The sequence below is a fragment of the Merops nubicus genome, unplaced genomic scaffold, assembly GCF_000691845.1.
Source record: "Merops nubicus isolate BGI_N331 unplaced genomic scaffold, ASM69184v1 scaffold856, whole genome shotgun sequence".
Taxonomy (NCBI): domain Eukaryota; kingdom Metazoa; phylum Chordata; class Aves; order Coraciiformes; family Meropidae; genus Merops; species Merops nubicus.
The window spans coordinates 22711-44553 of NW_008614102.1; the positions used below are offsets into that span (position 1 = coordinate 22711).

Here is a 21843-nt window from a genome sequence, read left to right on the forward strand (position 1 = left end):
AAAAAAATTGCAAAGGGTGCTTTGTTTCTTCTGTTGTCCCTAACAGTTTTATAGAATATTCTTTGTGGGCACTTCTCTGTGGTTCCTTCACTGCACAGTGCAGTGGTCCTTGCAGAAATGCAGAATCCCTGCAGAGTTTCAGGGATGCTAATTGGAGGCTTTGACATTGGAGACACTAATCCTTACTTAGAATCACTTTTAAATCATCTTAAGTATGGATGGAAGTGACGAATTCCAGGAAGAGATTTTGCTCCACTGCCAAGACAAACACATCAAATCAGTGGTAAACAGATGGGCTAATTACAGTTATCATTTTCAATGACTGATTTAGCTCAGTCTAACTGAAAACTCTATAACAGAAGGACATCCATTAGATAGCAATTAATGCCATCTAAAAAAAATTGCAAAAGAAGTTCCTCAGACCAGGAAAGGGGAGCAACTGCCACAGAGACTGGGCTTCTGAAGCACTGTTTGCAGAGAGGTGGTCCTTCTGGAAAAGATTAATTGCCTTTTTGTTTGTATTTATTACATCACCCAACCTGCAAAGGCATCTGCTTGCCAGATGCTGAAGGGTATTTGTTGGTAGTGAAAGTATCACCCTCTACTAAAGAGAGAAGCATGCACAGAGCTCTTTGAGGAGATAACCAAGGTTGAGAAGTGTCAAACAGAAATGCACTGTCCATCTGAGATTCAGTCTTTACATGGAGCTACCTTCATCCACAAATCTCCCACAGCAAAAAGCTTTTGGATCCTAAAAAGCAAAAATCCTAAATTAGGGGACTTGGGGGGTGGGTGTGTGTGTGTATGTGTCAGAATTTAGTCCAAGTTATGGTGGGGAGAGCTGCAGCTTGGCTTGGCTATTCCAAGAGCCACAGGAGAGGTTTGCAACACCAGAGTTTGATTCTGACAGGGGTGGAAAGGGTCAGGGAGGCTTCTGGTGGAGCTTAAAGAACGCTTCAAAAGCTGGTGATCACAACATCGTGGCAAATACCTCAAAGGAGGATTTTTTTCCATGTGCAAGATTTGAGGATTTCATTGGTGTTCTTCGCTGGCTAGTGTAACAGAGGTGCTGCAGTATGAGAAGCCTTTCATTAATTATAATGAGAATGGTAGCAGTTGACTTCTAGCCTCCCTCAGGTCTGATAAGAGAAAAATCATGAACTGGGGAGTTTAATCAGTTTAAGGTGAGCTCTGTTGTGATGTTTTCGAGTTTCCTAAGGATTTAAAGCATAATTCATTTAATTCCTTTCTGAAGCCAGCTGTGTTGAGATTCTATGTTCCTTTTTAAAACAGAATATCTTGATGGATAACTCAGATTTAGGGCAGAAAAGCCCTGCACTGGTGAATGATTCAGTCACGTCCCTGACGCCCGTTAGCACAGCGGGACAATTGCAACTAAAACCGTGCCTTCATCCTTTCGATTTTATTTTTGGACCTTCTTCTTTTGGATTCAGGGCTCTGCTGTACATTCCGGCGAAATTACAGGAATTACAGCCACGGCTGCTCGTTTTCCTGGAGAAAACCAAGGCGGGGAGGAGGGGGAAAAGTCCTTCCTGGCCGGGCGGGGAGCAAGCCGCCGGGGGAGGATCGTCTGAGGCGGGGCGGGGGGGGGCGGGAAGCGGGGCATCCCCCTCAGCCCTCCGCGCCGGCAGCCGCAGGGTCCCGCGGAGCAGGAGGAGGAGGAGGAGGAAGGAGCGAGGCGGCTCCCCCGGCCCCGGGGGGAAGGAGAACCGCTACTCCATGTTTGCCTGAACTCGCCCCAGGAGGGGGAATCCTGAGGTAAAAAGCCCGGACGGGACTTTGCAACAGCTGGTTGGTGGCACAGGACGAGGGGATTGAGTGTGAGGCGTGTGAATGAAACGTTCGCTTGGGTTTTAAGTTTTGTGAGTGAGTTTTCTTCTCTCCTTCCTTTGTGGATGTCTCAAATGGAGGTGTGCATCCAAACCTTGAATTTCCAGGCAAAATGAATTTAAATGTAGCCACAACTTAATTACTAGAGGAGAGAAACTCTACAAGTCGATTGTCTCTGGCTCCCTGTTTTATTTCAAAATGGAATAACCTTCAGAAAAACACTTTCCAACCCTGCATATGTTCCATTTTGTTTCATTTTCCTAGCAATAAATCGTATTCTGCTCTTGTGTCACACTTAATACTTGACATGAGATCAAACATTTAATTATCATTCTGATAAGTGACTTTCTAAAATTTCAGAGCGTAGTTAGAAAGTGAAGTACTGAAAAACAAAGTACTTATGCTTCATTTTTAAACTATTTGATGATTACTATGCATTTGCACACCTAGGACTTGTGATTTATCCAGTATGTGTAACTTTGTTTGCATCACCTTATACTGCTGTTTCTGTAGACCTCTTTATATTATGGCATATGTTGTAGCTTAAGTCACCATAAATACTTTGTAATTAGTAAAAAAAGCACATCCAATATCCATTTTAGATGCAAATTCATCATTGAAATGGTTCATCATTCCCAAAGCTCACTCAGATGTCTCTTGCCACTTTTCAGGGTTGCTTACGTGGGCTTTTCCTGGATTTTTTTTGTCTTTATAAGTGGAGCTGGGTCAACCAAACAGATTTCTCTCAGTTGTGGAGAGAGTGGGTAGAAATAACTGCTGGAAGAAAACTGAAGAACTGAAGTCAAATGAACCTTGAGGGGTAGCTTGAATATTATGCCTGTGTTTAGGCAAACTGCTCTCTGTTTACTCTCTTCCTGCCCACCAAAGCTGCCTGGAAATGTGATTTTACTCAGTACTGCAAATGAGCAGTGCACAGCAGCACAAAAATGAGCCTCTTGTTTCCAGTCTGAAGACATGTAGGAATGAATCAAGACTTCTCAGTGTCAAACTTGTCAACTGCCTCCTGCTTGATTTCTTAGATGTGACCAAACACACTGCTGCTCACTCACAGTTGGCATTTTGATTGTCTCTTCCTTGCTACGAGCAAGAAAAGTTCCTAAACTCAGAGATTACAATCAATTAAACATTATTTTGGAAATAGCTTAGTTTTCACTAGAGTGGTACTCTACCATGGCAAACCTGTCTTACCACGCAGCATGAGCCAGACCTTGAATTCTGGCACTGCTTTTTTGCTCCAGAAGATAACAAGGCAACTTGGTCCCTTCTAATCGATTTATGCCTAAATCAGGGCCTGCTGTAACATTTTAATGCCATCAGAGCAAAATTCCTAAAACTCTTGCTCCCCAGGACCTTGCAGGCGAGACATTTCTAAGACACAGAGTGTAGCATCTGTAACACCCGAGGTTTTGGAAGAGGATGCAGCCCCTTGCTGCATCTGCTGGTCTGATTGAGTCACAAAGCTCCTCCTCCACAACATCACTCTTGCTCCCTCCATTAATTCTGTCATCTGAGGGGTGGCAGGAGTTGAAGCTGCTGTTTCTGGAGCCTTTTATGATGGAGGACTCTTCAGTTTCTCCCAGTATTGCATTAGCACTAACTGATTCCCACTTAGTGGTGCGAGGTGGTTCCGTGAAGAGGAACTCTACCCGTTCCTCTGATGGGATTTGATTTCTCTAGCTTGGCTAGCCCAGCCAGCCACTCCTCCCAGCTATCATCAATGTTGCAGCCTGCCTTGCCAATGCTCCCATTTATTCATTAGTGTTTCACTTTCTTTTCTGATTCACACAGCTTTCTGTGGTTGAGAGTGTTTCCCCCAAGCAGTAGCTGATAGAAGCAGTGCTTTTGATGACCCTTGTGACAATCAGCACACCAAGCACCCTGATCCTGGCAGATTAGAAAATTTCCAGATAAAGGCAAATGAGACAAGGCAAAGCTCCAGGTGCAAATCCCACCTTCTGCATGGCTTTATGGAAATTACTGACAGGAAAGAGTTTTAGATTGTTTTTCCCTTTCTTTCTTACCACAGGTCAAGTTGCAAGTTCTAACCATTCAGATATTATTGATTACAGCACCCAAATCCATGAGATTTAAAAGTTTATTTTAAATCCTTTTCTTTGCCATCTAAGTGCCCTGAGGGCTGACATTACCCAACTGTACTCCAGACTGACAGGGTAGCTGAAGGTTTGTCCATGACAAAGTGCAATCCAAATGCCTTCTCTGCAGCTACTAGTAGTTACAGGAAGGGAGCAATCCCTGCAAACAAAGAATTATGGATCATATTGAGGCTCTCAAGCCCTGTCCTTCATACCTGAAGATCTGCCCTTTTCCAAAAACAGAATTCTTCACTTTTCTCTTTCAGACCTGGCTTACTTGCAGGAGGAAAACAGAATTTTACACCACCCAAACACTGAGTTTTGTCAGTAAACACTCCTTTTTGCTTGTGTATTCTTGTCTTCAGGAAGTATTTAGAAACCTAAATAACAACTGCAGTAAATTCTAACAGTCTGTAAAGTGCTCTGTAATTCTCAAAGGGAGGATTTGTCACAGCCCAGGTGATCATTACTATTTATTATAAATATTTGTCATAGTCCAGTGGTCCTGTGAGTGTCATTCTCTTACCAGGTGCTCCCAGCAAAGTTCAGACTGTATTGTGGAGACACTGTAAGGGGAGGTCCCTGAAAGTGATGCTAGCAGAAACCAAATCATATTTTACTTGATTTCTTTTCCAGAGCTGGGCTTTGATCTCTAAATCATCAGCTGATATATCAAACTTTTGCTGTCTTGCACTTTCCTGTCACCTTTATCAGGAAGCAGAGGTTGTGTAGGTGAGCACACCTGGAACTACAATGAGGAGCCAAGGACTGCACCCTGCAAAACTGTTTCATGTAGGGTACCCCAGCAGCAATCTTCTTGCTGGCAGTGTGACCCCTGCTTGACCATGGACCTTCAGGAATACCTTAGGGTCCTACAGAGCTCCCTCATGGAAGTGCCTTTGAGTGTTGCTGGAGTCTGCTGGGCTGGGAGGAGCAGATCAGCAGCAGCACCTCACTGGGAGGGCAGCAGTCTGCTGGGACCCTCTGCAGGGACAGGAGCTGCTGCTCTGCACAGAGGACAGCTGGAAGGTCACCCCACAGGACACAGCAGCTGCTGCTGGGCTCCTGCAGGCAGGGAAGTGGCTGAAGCCCAACACACCCCTGCAGGAGGTGGCACTTCCATACCTGCAATAGTTCATTCACATCCTCGTGCTATTTCACCCTTCATTTCAGGCAGTGAGAGGAAATACCAGGTTTTATGGCCAATAAAGAAACCATGAAGCTCTCATAGGAAAAAATTACTCTTACACATCCCATGCATTTGCAAGACTTTATTTTTGTGTGTGTGTATTTTTCTTTTGAACTTGTGATGATCTGAATAAAAGGTTCCAAACTGGCAGTGCTGAAGACCAAAACTTTCATATCCACAGACTAGCAGCTGCTCTGATTTCCAGAGCCCGTGGTGAGATTATTATGGAGTGTTTGTTGTCCCTGGATAACCCTTGGAGACAGTCCACTCAGAAACAGAGACAGCAGATGCTCAGAGAAAGGGGAAAGCAAGCCAGAAAACTGAGAGTCATGAGAGATGAAAAAGCACAGTAAGGAGCACTCAGAGGGCTGAGGAGGACAAGTATCTGGGAAGGAGGAGCTGCTGACAGAGGCAAGGCACTGAAAAAAGCAGAGTAGTTCAGGCTGTGGGCCCAAACTCATCACTATAAGATGATTAAGATGTCTATGACTATAAGATGTAAGGCCAGTACAGAGATTTATGATCATCAGCTCTTTGGGATCTTTGGCTTTCATCCCTGTTTTATAGGCCTGAAGATTTTATCAAGGGTTGAATCCTTCTTTTACAGGCTTCAGAGATGCTTATTTATGACACTTCTTTTTGACCTGAAAATCTTTCTCTCCCACATCCTTAAGCCAATAATATCAAGGCTGTAGAGTCATTTTTAGTCTTTCAAGAAGTCTTGAGTCCTGCTTTTATTAGCATACACAGCACTCTGTTCCAGTTTCATTCTGAAGGAACTAGGGGTGCCAGATGGGTATTTCATTAACAGCAGGGCAGTGATCTCATCTGAAACTTTGGTACTGAAGTAAACTTGTCTTAGAAGCATTCAGCTTTGCTGGATTCCAGGGTTTTTTTTTGGCAAAAGCTGTATGATCACAGACTGTGCATTGATTAGCAAGTATTTACAAATGAGTTATTTCCTCCTTTTATCTGGGGGTGTTATTCTCACTGTCATAACCATCCATTCCTGTGGCTGTTAGTGATAAATAAACATTTTGTATTAAATATTATAAACTCCACATCCTTGTTTCCTAATCTACCACTTCAGTTTTACCATTGAAGTAAATTTTCTCATCTTAAGTTTTAATCTTTGGGGTTGAACTTTCTTTTCTCCTATGGTTCTGTAGCAGAAAAGAATTCATTGCATTTGTGGCCTCATAACTTGTGACATTTCTGGGAAAAAAAAATAAATAATTTCTGGTTGACAGTCCTTTTTAACATCCCTGAGGGCTTGATAAACACAGGAAATTGCCAGGCATACTGCTGGGGAAGGAAAATGTGCAGGGAAGGGAAGCTGCCTGCTCAAGTGTCCCTCTCCAGGTTACATGGCCTAAGCCACTGGCTTTTTTTTAAAGGGAAAATGGGGAAAAAAGGGAAACTAATGTAGTTCTTCAAGAAGTGACAGAGAATCCATGTGAGTCACCAGGAGGCACAGCTGCTTTCTCCATATCACTTGCAAGTGTTGCCTGAGTCCCCACATGGGTGGCCTCAAGAGGTCAGGAATTAAACTGTATGAAACATTCCTCTCAAAAAAAATCAGATGATGTTTAAACCAATCCTGTAAGTCTGTTTCTTGCCTGCCTTCCCTGCTTCTGGTGGTGTGAGATAATTTTCAGACTAAAAATGCTGCTTTTAATACCCACAAAAATGCACACTCACTTGGAAACTGCTTTTACTCATCCCCTCTTTGGCCAGCACATCTCCATGTTCCCTTCTGACCCCAGGAGTGCATCCTGAATCAAGGGATGAACATCCCAGGAACACAAAGCATCACTGGGAATTTGTTGGAAACCATCAAGAACCTGAATTTGGTCAGCAAAGTCTGAGTGTAAAACACTTTTGCAATACTATGTAGCTTTCTACTTGCTGGAAAAGTCTGAATCACAAAGAGCTTTTTGTGATGATTGCAACAAAAAACACACTTGGAGTTCTCACACCTGAAAAAAACCCACCTCCCATTCAGAGGTAGCTGTAAATGATTCTCCTTCCTCACTCCATCAGCTCCAGAAACAGTGCCTGGTACTTGAAATTTCTGAACTACCCTGACAATTGAGTTTATTGCCATAATTACACCTAATTACCCTTTTCTCCAGTTCTCTGACCACAGGCCCCTGGACAGGGGTGCCTGGGTGTTGGTTCTGTGGGTGGTAGCAGTTGTCTTCTAGCCTCCCTCAGGCCTGATAAGAGAAAAATCATGAACTGGGGAGTTTAATCAGTTTAAAGTGAGCTCTGTTGTGATGTTTTCAAGTTTCCTAAGGATTTAAAGTATAATTCATTGGACTCCTTTCTGAAGCCAGCTGTGTTGAGATTCTGTGTTCCAAAGGTATCCCTTTCTAAAACAGAATATCTTGATGGGTAACTCAGATTTAGGGCAGAAAAGCCCTGCACTGATTAGAGCTCTAGATAACCCAAGTGTGATTTTACAGACTGAGAGTTGCTTTTGAAGTATTACAAATGACATCAACACCCTCTTCTTCATTCCACCCTTACTGCAGCTGTGCACTCCTAGAGGGAAGATTTCATAGGTTTCATTTACATTTTTAATCCAGTAACTCACTTTGATAAATCTTTTCATTTGGAGTGCTATGTACCTGTGGTGAATAACAAAAAATCTAATGAATAAAGTCTTTCTAATTAATACTGTTTAGTGGGATCAGACATATGTTGAGGAAAGGCTAATTCCCCCTTCCCCCTCCCCACTTTCATTCAATGAGGGAAAAAAAACCATGTCTGAAAGGAAAGCAAAGCATTTCAGGCCAGCAAGTTTCAGAAGAACCAGAAAATAAGGCTTTCAAAGCAAAAATATTTCAAAGTTTAAAGCAAAGTTCAGGCAACAGTCTAAAACTTCAGCTCCATTGAGTACTGCCCTATTTTTGAGGAAAAATAGGTGCTCAGCTCACAAGCAGGCTGATGTGGCACCACTAACACGTGCTCAGTCCCAGGAAGGTTTAGATCTTCATTCAGCATTTTGGCAGCAGAGATGGAGGTGGTCATCACCACCCTGGGCAACCAGTATTACATCTCCCTTTTCTTCAGGTATTTCCCTCAAAATTAGCAAAAGTTTTATCCTGGGAAAGGTTTTAAAGCTCTGCAGCCCTTACAGAGGGAGAGATCAGCTCTGGAAGAGGAGGGGACATGCAGTGGGGAGAGGATTCCTGCTTAAATCACAGCCTGCTCCTTCTGTGCAGGGACAGTCATGTTTTTTCTCCTCCTTTGTGGCTATACAGCTCATCTCTCCTCATGCAGTTGGGTAATAGTCTCATGGCAGCTTCAGGACCTGTGCATGTGGAAAAGTTTCTCTTCTCTAAAAAAAAAATAATTAAAAAAATAGTGCTTTCAGTGGAGTTTAGCCTCCAGAAACAGGAGAGGGCTCACGCTACGTGACTAGACAGCATCACATGAACCATCTGCAAGTACTCCCTGACCCACAAAGCCACAGCTGAAAACTTCTTATGCAGAGCTGACCATAGGAAATACTGACTGGAAAGAAAAATATACCAGAGCCTCCGTGCTGTTCAGGACCAGATGGCTCCAGTGTAGTGTGGCAGTTGGATTTTTAAGTCAGCAGCATTAATAACAGAAAATACAGATTGGCAACACTTCTAAAGTGAAATTCTTCTTGATTGTTGCCTGGGCAAAGATTTAGTTTGCCTTTGGGTCACAATGCACAACAGCTCAGCTCATAGTAACTGAAAGAAAAATGGCAATTTAATTTTAGAACTGTCATTTTAATGAAGCTTTAGGAGCTAAGTTAACTCTTCTAAAAGCTGGGATGACAACCAGAATTTCTAGGTTTTATTAATGGAACTGCTTTTAGATGACTGTGTAGCACTGATCCACTGATAACTTTGTGACTCAGTGTATTTGATGTATTTAATAATATGTATCTAGTCGTGGGTGCTTAATTCACCTATCAAATATGGAGAATGACTTGTTGATAAATCATAATGAGGCATCTGGATTGAAATACAATATACAATTTATTAGTGAATAATTAGTTACCCATGAGATCTGCATTCAGTTCATTTTTCCTTCAGTCACCTATTGTTTTGATTTCTGTTCATGGAGTAAAGAAACATAAAAACCTCTCTAAAGGTGAAAGGACCAAACTGTGATTATTCATGTTTTCTTTTGCTGACAGGACTTCAACAGCACGACACAGTGTACTATGACTTTTTTTTTCTCTTAACTTCCCAAATTCCAGTGGTGCATTTCAAGTCCTCTGCTTTGCAGTTGTGTCTCTTACTTTTGTTCTCCAAAGCTATGGAACTGGGGAGACCTGGGGAGTGTTTTGAACAGTCAGGGAAGAGAAGTACCCAAATGTGTTTTTAAATGAAGTGTGAGCAGTTAATTCAGTGGCACCCTTTGGATCTGTGCAAGGAGACACTTTAATATGACAGCCCACAGAATTCTCCTAGTGTTTCCATAACCAATCTGCATTTGTTTCACCTTCAGGTATTCCCTGGCAGAGCACCATGGGCAATTTCAAAGGGCATGCCCTCCCTGGAAGCTTTTTCCTTCTTTTTGGCTTGTGGTGGTCAGTGAAGTATCCACTGAAGTATGCCTGTAGGAAAAACAAGAACGTTTGCTACCTGGGTTCCAGGGCAGGATTTCAGCGCCTGGAGTTTGTGGAGGGGATCATCAAAGCTGTCTTTGCTCTGATTGGTAAGTGAGGTGGACTTGGGGCAAAGAAGAAAAAGGGCTGTGCCTTTTCACACTGTTTTTTTTTTTGTTTAAATTTCTTTCTCTGATAAAATAGACCTCTTTGTGTTTTGGTATTTCATCCTTTAAAAGCCATGAATCTAAGTATTTGGGCTACTGCTATTAATTATATAGTTATGAATGTAACATGGATTCCATCCACTTCTTGAGCTTCATTAAGGTCTCCTGACTACTCCACAGCTGTTCCACCTGAGTGTTCCTCTGCTGTTCACTACCTCAGGAAGGCAGATAAGTTATTTAGGGAAGGGGCTCTCACGTTGGAGCTGTGCAGCCAACTGGAAGTGCCCAGTTCTGGCATTCCAGGAGGCTGTGTTAGCAACCTACATTGACAGAGGAAGCAAGCTAGATGACAGGAGACCTGGGGAGCTCAGCACACATGATTCTCAAGTTGAAAAGGATCTTCATTTTTAGTAGTTTTGGATTTTTAGATTACTCTTCTTTAGATGCACAGAGTTGCCTGGTTTCTAATCAAGGTGCAGGCTGTATCCAAATCTTGTCCTTGCTTCAGGCTATGTCAAAATCTTGTTCTTGCTTTTCCTTCCCCTCTGGGAGCTGTATCAGTTAAGATGCATCAGGACTAAAATGATGTCATGTGTGCAGTATACACTTTGGCGTGCCTTAAAAAATTATAAAGACCTAAATAATAGCATTCATTTTGAGGTGTGAGTGGGGACATCTTTTGTACAGACCTCCCAGCCAGTGTCTAGAGGTAGCTGGGCAGTTAAACCACTCATCTAGGGGTTTTATTTTCACCCTGAAACAAAAAGCTGTTATGTTAACATATGGTAATTTCAATTCCAGTCAAAAATGTGGACAAAAAAGCCTGGCAAGAACAAACAGTAAAAGCAGTAGAAAGAGTAAAATCTACTGTTTCTATTAGGAAAACCTGAAATAAAAGTGGAAAACTACTGCATTTGCTCTGCAGCACATCTACTTACACAGCAGGATGTTGACCTACACTTGATAAACAATATAATTAACATTTTAAAAGCATAACATATTTCAAAGCCTTCCCAAACTTCATTGATCATATAAAGTATCTAAAAGCAACTTTCCCCTTGCTGGAGAACTGCAGCTAGTTAGCAAGATGCCAAGGGGCCAAGGTAAGGGAGGCAGTGGAGCAGCAGCTCAAATACTAATTTGATGTACACTCTCCTGGGACCTTTAATAACTGCACAGTGGAGGGATTTCCTTTTGTGGCTTTTATAGGAAAAATCTCTTTTCAATTAAGTCTGAACTCTGCCATCCTGTGTATTGCAGGGGACTGAAATGGGAAATCTTTCTTCTGTGGACCTTAGCATGTGTTGTACTCATGTTTGAAGCACTAGGCAAGGCAGCTGAAAAATTCAGTCAGAGGACTACTACAATAGGAATTGTTTAAAAAAAAAAATAGCTGTCTGCATTTTCACTGCTGGAAACTGCAAGATGCAAATAATCCCACCAGGAGTGGAGCTTGAGCCTGGTTTCCTTTGGCTTTCTCCTCTCTGGATTATATGCTGCTTAAGAGATGCTTGAGCTCTCTCCGTGGTCTTTCCCTCAGCAAAATAACATTTAATCTCTCCCCACCCACTGCCTATTTTCTTGAAAATTTATACAAAATGAATACCTCTGTGCATTTTCACTTGTATTTAGAGAACATGCTAAAAACTTTATTGAGACTGGCTGAACTGGGGCAGAAGGGAGCAGAACCTAGCAATGACCCAAAGCAATCCTCAGGCAGCCAGACTACACCCCAAGCTGACTGATGTTGCCTCTATTGTTTGATTCACCATCAGTCTATCCCTTGAGCACCACGACAAAGAGCTCTACTTCTTTTTTTTTTCATGTGCAGGAATGGTTGCTGAGCAGTTTGTTCCTGATGGACCTCACCTGAAGTTGTACAATTATGAGGAAAAGCACTGGGATCACTTGATGAACTGGCAACATGCCACCATGTACCTCTTCTATGGCATTTCAGGGCTGGTTGACATCGTGGCTCATGGCACCAACACGTTGCCAGTGGCCATGGACAGGATGATGCTTTCCTTGGCAGTGTTTATTGAAGGTCAGTTTACCTCTCCCTGCACCAGTGTGTGTGAAACTTGCAGAGGGGTATCAATCTTTGTTAAAAAACCCCAAAACTGTGCTTTCCTAACTGCTGCAGAGAGCAAAAGAATTATAAAGGAAATGGCAGCAGAAGCTTTTGGGTAAATTCTCAGTAGCTCCAGGATGTGCTTCAGTGTATGTACTGACACTGTGCAGAGTTTGTGGGCTAATCCCAGTGCTGGTGCATTGACCTGCACAGCAATTTCACTGCAACTGGAGACACCACTCAATGTATGTTTTCTGTATGCACAGTGTACCTCATAGCACCCCTCATGTTACACCAAAGGGGTGGATTAGTCTGTTGGTTAATGTGTTTTAAATGAAAGGTGACAGAGCTGCAGGTTCCCATGCAATTCCCTGGCCTGAAGCTCAAGGGTGGGAGTACACAGTATGTAGGCATCAGTTTTAAGAAGTTCCTCTCAGTTCAGCTGAGAAGGTGATATTGGCATAGAGATATGCTAAAGGTTTGCTCTTTCCTAAGAGCAGATTCAAGGAGATAACAAGGCAAGAAAATATCTTAAACTGACCCCTTAATTCATTCCAGGTTTTCTCTTTTGCTACCATCTTCATGGGAGAGCCATGCTGGATGTTCACGTTCACCAGTTATTGCTGTTTGCTGTCTTTGGAGCTGCTCTTTGCATTTTTCTGGAAGTTTTCTTCCGTGGCAGTATTGTGCTAGAGATGCTCAGGACAAGCCTCTGCATACTCCAAGGCAGCTGGTTCTGGCAGGTAGGTCACTTTTCTGCCATAGGAATTTCTTCTTTCACCAAAATTAGTCACTTATGTTTCATGTTGGCTGCTTCTTTCTGCTTTCTCAAAAGCATTGCAACAACAACAGCCTAGGTTTAAAGGTATTTTTGATCCCACATGAAGAGATTGAGTGAGGCAAAGCCTCCTGCTTTTCCAGTGTTTGGGAAATTGAGCAGGAGTGCCAGCCCAAACTTTTATATTTCAGAGATGTGGCTCCCCAAAGGATTCTTCAAAATGTAGCTTCCATGCCTTCACTTGTGATTCCATCCAATCAACAGATATTTGATAGCAACCCTTTCTCTGCTGTCAAACAAGAGAATTAGTGACTTGCTGCAATCTTGTAACAAAGAAACAGGAGCACGAGTGCAGATCTGTGTTTCATCTTACAGTCCAGACCTGAAGTCACTCCAGTGATTTTTATTTCCAGCATGTCTAGACAGGCTTCCCCTTTTTTTATATGCTGGCCAGACAGGATTAATAAAAAAGTTTGCTGTTCCTTAGCAGAACTGGACACTCAGCACCAAATCAAATATTTAAATACTTGCTCTGGCAAGAAGACAGACCTCCAAAACACTATTTTTCTATAAGTGAACTCAAGAGCCTCGTGCTGCAGCACTTGGTGTGGTACTTTCTGGTTTGTGAACTTTTCTTTGGTGATTTCAGAAGCTTCACAGAAGAGGAATTAGATGCAATCATTTATTCTTTGTTGTTTGCCTAGTCCAAGTTTAGAACAAATTATTTGTTTAGCTCTGGAGACAACGTAGGTTTTGTTTCAAAGTAAAAAACTGAAGAACTAAAAATACAAGATATTTAAGTGTGGCTTTTTTCACATCCACATCAGACTTCAACTTTTATATGTGACTGAAAACCACACAGTGGCTGCAGCATGACAACTTTGTGAAAGGTAAAAGGACTTTTTTTCTGCCTCATCAACACCCTCATTCACTGAATTCTCTGCATGGAAATACAAAGTGTACTCCTCCCCTCCACCTTCCCCTCCTCTTCCCAGCTCCTAAATTCTCAGCTAAACTGCTGGGCAGTGACCTTGAAGAGTTAGGCAGTATAAAGGACCAGTGCTTGTCAAGTGTAGCCACAGATTCATTAATTACCCAACTTATGCATTAATCTGAATTTCAGCTTTCCCAGCTCTGAATAAACAAATCAGCTATGTATTCCACATGAACTTACACATTTGGGTGAGAAAACTTGTTTTTTATGTAATTTTACACCCTGACTTTTGCCATGGATGACCCAGAAGAAACAGACTTATAGCTTGCCTTTATTTATTACTCATCTTTAATTTATTATTCATCTTCTGAAGCACGTAACACATTCCCAGATGCTGTTGGGAAGAAGTGAGTCAGTGCAAATGTCTGGGCAGTTTTGCTGATTGATGATGCACTTGCAGTTTAGACTATACATGGCTGCACACCAGCCCCTTCCCTCACAGTAGATAACTGTGAGTGCTACAGGACTTGTTGGGCTGGCTCCTGAATTCACTAGGCAAGAGCAGAGGGTCTCTGGGACTGGCTCTGCATCTTCAGAGGCATCTCTGCACAAGATTTGTGTAAAATGATCCATTGCATCTGAGTGTGGCTGACAATAATCACAGAAATAATCAGCCCCATAAGAAAATGAAATGTCTGCCTTGTGATGGGCAGCATAATACACCATGTGGCACAGGCTAGAAAGCAAATTCTGATTGCTAAACATCTTTTCTTTTATTACAGATTGGTTTTGTGCTTTATCCTCCAAATGGGAGCCCAGAGTGGAATCAGATGGATCACACCAATATGATGTTCCTGACCATGTGCTACTGCTGGCATTATGCCTTTGCTTTCCTTATACTTGCAGTGAATTACACCATTGTCAGCTGGTGAGTTACTTGAAACACTAAAATTTTGGAGACCTGTCTATTTAGTCTAGCAGGAGCTTTATTTCAGAAGAGTTCACTGACAAATCAAAAGGTTTCCACAACTTAATTAATTGCTTTTCAAGGTGAAATTAAAATAGATGTTGCTAATCAATGAAGGCAACGTGACTTATTGCTTCAGAAGAAAGGGGAAAAGCATTTGTGAAGTACAGCTCTGACAGCTTAATGCTTCTTACAGAAAATGGGCTCTTTTTGATAGTCTTCCACATTTATAAGTGCATAAAAATTTACAGAGAGGAGAGACCTTTTTCCCCCTACATTTTCTCTCCCACTGCTCATGTCTACTAATTCCAAATTACTTAGTTAGCAGGATTAATGACTGTGAAGATTATTGGACAGGTTTCATTACTAGCAATTTCCTGTGATTAGGCCTGATTTCTTTCTCACTAGTTAGTTTCACCCCCTAATTTCTAAAGTTAGCCCCTCACTTCACTGCTCAGTGCTAATTCTGACAAAATTCTCACTGCAGAGTTAACTTGATTGTAAAAATGAGCCTGATTCTGCCATGTGTGATCACCTTCTGCATGTTTAGGACCTCACCAAGCCTTTGCCTGCACTGCTTCCCACCTCTTGCTTTACCCTACCATCCTAGCAGCTCTCTTAAATCATGCTTGGGCCACATGTCAGGATGATGGAGCACTGGAACAGGCTGCCCAGAGATGTTGTGGGGTCTCCTTCTCTAGAGAAGTTTAAAACCCACCTGGGCGTGTTTCTGTGCAACCTGCCCTGGTTGAACCTGCTTTAGCAGTGGGTTTGGACTAGATGATCTGCAGAGGTCCCTTCCAACCCCTACTATTCTGTGATTTTGTGATAGGTAGTTCTTGCAGTCTTGCTTTGCAGCAAGGAGGTGTTATGTCTTTTTGGATCTCAGTCCAAAAGGCATGGCCACTCAAGGCTAACTGATGTGTTGGGTAAAGGATGGCCACCTTAGAAAAGGCACCAGCCATCATACATCCCTTCTGATGCTGGGGACTGATTTTACCATGTAAAGATGAGTTACTAGTGACAACTCTTTCTTGTTGTTGTTTCCAGGGCAGTTCGTTCAAAGGTTAAGCAGTCCCAGCCCATGGAAATGGGATTACTGAAAACATCTGAACGAGATCAGGAGTCAGAAGATGAAATTTAGTATGAACATGGCTTGACTAGTTTACCTGCTCTACCATTAGGCTTACTGATACCTCATTTCTAGATTTGTTTGCCATCTTATTCATTAACTACAACTTGCTATGCAAATATCATCCAACGAGTACTGTCTCCATCTACACAGCTCCATCTTTACTTGTGGGGACTAAACTTGGAATTAATTTGCAGTGGTACCTTGCTTATCACATGCTTCAAAGAAAATCAGGCTAACATTAGATGGACTGCATGAGGTGGCACGATGAAGTCTCTGTGTTTGCCACAAGAGCCACTGCAGTTATTCATTCTCAGATAGTCCCAGGTCTTTGCTATCATTTGGCTCTGGAAGGCTGTGAAGTGACTCTGCTTTCCCTCAGTGCCTGGAGCAACTTCTTCCCAGAAAGGCTGGGGCCCAGTGGGGCAGCACCTGGCCACAAAACCAGTGGCCTTACTTCCTTTCCTTTGGTGGAATTTGGTGGATTTCTACAGAATTCATAGCAGACCCATAACTGGACCCAGCACCTTTGTCAGGAGTGGGTAATGCTGGTCTGTGGGCAGGAGGAGATGGGTTTGCATCCTTTCCCCTGTCATCCCCACAAGTGGTGGGCAGTGGGAGGCCAGATGTTGCCTTCATAGTAGCTCCATGCAGTCAGCAAACTAAAAACTGAGATTGTTTTCAATAGATATTTATTTTCTCCACCAAAACTGAAGTCTTGATCTGGTGAAAAGCAAAGTACTCAGTGCCACGTGGGATGAGCTCCAACCTCAACAAAAGGGAAATAACTGACACATGGAAAAAAACCATCAGAAAGTGATGTTGTGTATAAGCACAATGTCTCTAAGGGACATTTTGAAGCATCACACTTTGGGAAAGACTCTAAAGAGGTCTTTCAAAAGACTGGCACAAGCAGCTTGTGGCACAGCAGCACCTACACTCTGTTTTCCAGAAAACTGAGCATGGGATGCATGCTGGTGGCCATGGGCCACTTCACATATCCATCAGTGGTAAGGTGGTCATAGCAGGGTGGTCATTCTAGAAAACAGACCCTTCCCTTTAATTCCTTCTAAAATATTACTTTCTAATTATTTTCAGAAACAGGCTAGTGCAGGACAACAAATTCCATTCAAATAGTGCCAGTGTGTCTGGGCTTGATGCTGCAGAAGTGATTTTTTTTCTATTATTTAGATACTTCCAGATGCTTCTAAGGGAATGCAGAGCTGGTCTCTGGTAGATACATGAGAGTGGTAGAAGCTGGTTCCTCCACTTCTGAGTTTCTCTTACATATTTTCAGTGTGAAGCAGAAAAAGGAGTAGCATAAAATTTGTAATTGCAGTAAGCTGACTGCTTAAAAAGATAGGTCATAAAATAGTTTGTCATTTAAAGGGATCCCAAGACTCAGAAAAAAAAAGGCTTTATCTAAAGCTCCTTTACCTTCAGTGCAACATAAACCTTCATTTTAAGATCTGCCTTTTATCTCCCCTTTTTCAAGGAGCATCTTCCTTAGATGCACCTGCTGTTAATGCTGTATCTTAGACTGCCAGGGTTATCAATGCCTTTCCCAAATCTGTGATGTCATTTATTCTGAAGGAAATCTTCAGAATGTACTTTGCTTCTCATAGGCAGGAACAATGCAGGTTTCTTCATTCATTTTCTTGATAAATATATTTAATACTGTACAAACATTAAGGTGCTGTATCTCTGAACTAAAGGGATAACCAAAGCAGGAGGGAAAGCATGATAAACTGGCTGAGCTTTCATATGTTTAATTAGAAGACTTCAGTTCATAATTTAAAAAAATATTTTGGATATTTACCATGTATTGTAAAGTGAAACTTGTAACCAGGTGTCAGATTATCCAGATAAATCTACTCTGGGAAGCAAGAATAGTTGGCTCACAGACATTTCTCCATTTACAAATTTTAATGGGAAACTGCAGGTTGCTAGCCAAAGATCACCACTTCTCTTAATAATTGTTTGCCCATCTTCAATGCCTTTCTCTGAAGGGCCTTGGGGATTTTGGCAAACTTTAATGAAGTCTGTCTCAGGACATTCTGGTAAGCTAGGTATTGGTTTGACCTTTTTGTAGCTTCATGTCTCAGCTGTAGTGGTTTTACTGTAAACTCTGAATTGATGTTTACTCCACTCAGCAAATCTAAGACTTGAGTTTCATTAATGTGGTTCCATTAAAATCAGATTTTCTGTTGCCAGAAGGAAGATCCACAGCTCTGCTGAGGAGCTTGCCTGTTCATTGCAGCAGGGGTAGACTGGCCAAATGCAGCACTATAATCTACACCTTCACTGTGCCACATCACTTATCTCTAAATTGGAGGGATTTTTTTTTTAAAAGGCAGATTTTTTTTTCCTGTTAGCACAGTTGTTGTATAAACCTGCAGTGCTGGACAGCAAGAACAGAGGTAATGTATCAAAGAGAACTTGGGGATTATTGCAAAAGTCTAGCACACCTGACTTGCTCTTCTCAAGCATTGTGCACAAGAACTTCCCAGGAACAGCAAGGTACCTGTTATGATGGAAAAGGTACAACCAGTATTCCAGTAGCAACAGATTTTGCTTGAGTTGAGTGAGAGAAAGTCTGACAAGTTTACAAACACCACTCAGAAAAAGGTGGCTGCTTAATCAAGAAAATTTAAATTATTCTTAAATATTGGTGCCTTTAAAAAAAAAACTATATGGTAGTTTATAATAGATATGTCTGTAATTTTATTTAAATAAAATTGATTTATTCTTATAAGATGTCTGTCATGTTTTCACAGGAAAAAATAAAACTCTTTATGGGGCAGGTTGGGCTGGGATAGACACATCACTCTCATAGTCCACCCAGATATTTGACTAAGTGGCATTTGAATTCAGGAAAGGTCAGTGCTGCCTTGTCAAATTCCCTTGATTCTACAACATAGGTGAAAAATAACCCCTCCTTTTGAGGTCTGGGCAGTAAAACTTCCCAGATCCACAGAATTAAAATTCTGTATAAAAAGGAGGTCCCAGATTTGGGTCGGGTCTCCTGTGTCACACATGGAGCAGCCAGCAAGCCAGATGAAAAGAACTGCAGGAATGGGATCCTCCTGTTTTCACAAGCTTAATAATAAAAGTATTTAGGAATTTATTTGACTTTGGTCCCTTTTTCCTTTAAAGACAAAACAAAAACCTTTTTCCACTGCACGATAAAAACGCATTCTGAAAGAAAAACCTGAGATACTTGAAGAAATGTTGGCAACTACAGATTTTATACTCTTGATTTTCTTCACCAGTCTCTAAAATTAAAACTAGGGACCATACCTGACAAAAACTGGCACATAATCCTGGCCACTCTCAGACTGTGTTTTAGGGATAAATTGATTATCCATTGAGGATTACAGTCCCATGGCTGGCTTTCAGCATTCCATGGATTTGATGACACTTTGCTACATATTTGACAGGGTGGTTTTTTGTCAACTATGGACAACTTCGGGTGGGATCCACTTACCTCTATGTAAGAAAACTTCTAAGTCTCTCCAGGACCAAGCAAGGGACAGACAATCAGCACTTCCTAATTTCCCATTTTAGCTGCTTGCTCACAAATCTGAAAGATTTGCCTAAGATTTATGAAAAGTACCAGTCAGAAACTTTAAAAGTCTAGAAATAGCTTTAAATAAACCAATTAGGGAATCAGCCTGTTTGCACTAGAAAATCTTGTCTTGGGATGGCATTGCCTGAGACCAAAAGAGCTCAGTGTTGTCAGTAAGCTGCAAAGTAAACAGCCCAAAGTAAAGGAGGTTGAAACTACCCCTTGGACAACCAGGGAACAAGATGTTCTGGGAGAAAAAGAGCATCTCTGAGCTGGCAGCTTAATGAGAAGGTTGCTCCTGCAGTTCCTAGGTCCCTGAGCACACTGCTGGGTGCTACACTGGCATTTTAGTCTGGATCAAGAGAGTGCTTTGGAGCCCACCTGCTAAATTAAGTGTACTATACATTATCTGAGACTCTGTAAAACTTAGTAAATGTGATATTTGTGCTATATTATGTAAATAAATACTTTTATCCCCCTTACATCTAAACCTAGCTTGAATTAAGAGTAAATCTGGCAGCAAGGAATTTCAATCCTACAGGTTCATTCATCCTTAAAACTAAAGCACTGGAAAACTTTGGTGTATCTGGTACCTTAATGCCCACATGGTTCAGTTCCTCTGAACTGCAGTAGCTGGGGTAGGAGTTATGGATACAGAGGTCAGTGGAAGAAAACAGAGTATTTTTGTATCCCAAAAGCCCTTTAGCATGTGCAGTAGTGGAAGCAAGCCTCACTCCCAAGGACTGCTCAACAACAGCACAGCTGTTGAAAGGGAGAAAGACAAGTGGAAAATTGCTGGGCACTTGCCTTTAAAAATCTATTCTAGGTAAAATATGTACTAGCTCAAAATATGTGGGAATGAAAAGCTTAATATTTGTCAAAGAAGGCATAACTTGTCCTCAGATGACTCTTTTAAAACAGTAATTTCTAACACCTTGCTATGCAATTGTTGCAGCTCATGGATTTCCACATTCAATACACTTCCTAGTAAGACAAGGAGTTGAAAAACATGAATACTAGAGCATACTTCACAATCTGACTCAGAAAGAAAGCTCTCCCATATAGACCACTGCAGTTTAGTGACAAAATATTCTGCAGGGGATGGTACCCACGAGGCCAATGTCACAGCAAGGGCATGAAACTGGAGCAGGAACCATCCTGTGCCTCCCAGCCACTGCCTCCCTGGGCAGAAGAAAGAAGACATGGAAAACAGACTGCAGAGCTCTACAACTGTATAACAAGCAACTAGAAATCACTCCCAGCACTCTAAGATAACGTGAGGGGAAGCTGAGTTCATGGTACATGGCATTTCAGCCTGCCTCTAGAGTTATTTACCAGGGGCAAGGTTCTCAGACACACTCCAGGATTTTATGGCTCCTCTGCAGCAAACCCAGAAGCACTAAGGCTGATTCCCTGCTCCCAAAGGGAATGACAGCAGGGGTGAAAGCTGGCACCACTTTGCTGGAATTTTACTGGTTTGAGACTTCAGCTCGGCCAGATGCAGTTGACACATAAAAAACAATGTCAAAGATGGTGTTTACTTCTGGCACTGCACTTTATTCAGGCCTGAAAACAAAAAAGAAAGGAAATAAGAAACATCTGGCTCTAATTACAGCTTAAAAGAAATGGAGGAAAGGAGAAGAAACATATCTAGTCACTCAGGAATGGTTCTGTCTCCCCACAGCTGCATCACATACACAAATTCACAAGCCATAAGGCTTTACTTCAGTTTGATTATTCTATCATATAAACATGATTTAGTAATTTCATAAATAAAAATGTACAACTCTTTTGGATGCGTTTATTGATTTATTTGGGGTTTGCCATCTGGTTGTTTATGCCATTTTTTTTCCCTTTAAGGTTTATAGAAAACATTTCATGTGAAGTTAGAAGTTCCCAACCCTTTTTTGCTCACAATCCTACCTTGCAACCCAAGGTTTTTTACTTACAGTGTTTTATATATCTAAACACCACATGCTGCTCAAAGATGTCCATGATGATGTTAGCTAGGTAAAGGAAAGAAGCAGGGATGTCTCCATTGAACAGATAGGGCAATGTCAGTGACCATAAGAATTTGTTCTTCTTTCCTACTTTGTCATTTAAAAATCTCTGCAAGTATGCTAAATTCTTGCTATCATCTAGCATAATTTCTACCAGTAAAGGACCCAGATCTGTGATTCAGAAGCTGGATAGGCTTTTAATATACTTTAAACCTCAGACGTGGTGCTACGTGGTGCATGGAGCTTCACTTAATGCTGGTGAAATGTTCTGTGACTCAGTTTCCCCACCTGCAAGACTCAGACTGGCTGAGTCACATTTAGTTCTGTACAAGTCCTGAGCAGGGATGGGCATCTTCCTGCGTGTCTCTTAGACCCAGTTTTAAACTCTTAGCCTGTCGAACCCCAGAAAAGCAAACATTCAACTGCTTAGGGCAAGAGGCTGTAAAGTAATTAACACATGCAAAGGTACTAAACA

At 41.9% G+C, this 21843-nt stretch overlaps 1 protein-coding gene across 1 annotated transcript; it reads left to right on the top strand.

Annotated features, from left to right (window-relative positions):
- The first annotated feature begins 9657 nt into the window (after positions 1-9657).
- TMEM45A (transmembrane protein 45A) lies at positions 9658-16090 on the top strand. The gene is made up of 5 exons (XM_008942079.1): positions 9658-9861; positions 11750-11962; positions 12548-12732; positions 14484-14629; positions 15719-16090. The coding sequence occupies exons 1-5, from the start codon at positions 9672-9674 to the stop codon at positions 15810-15812; spliced, it is 828 nt and encodes a 275-aa protein (XP_008940327.1). The 5' UTR covers positions 9658-9671; the 3' UTR covers positions 15813-16090.
- Positions 16091-21843: the final 5753 nt, after the last annotated feature.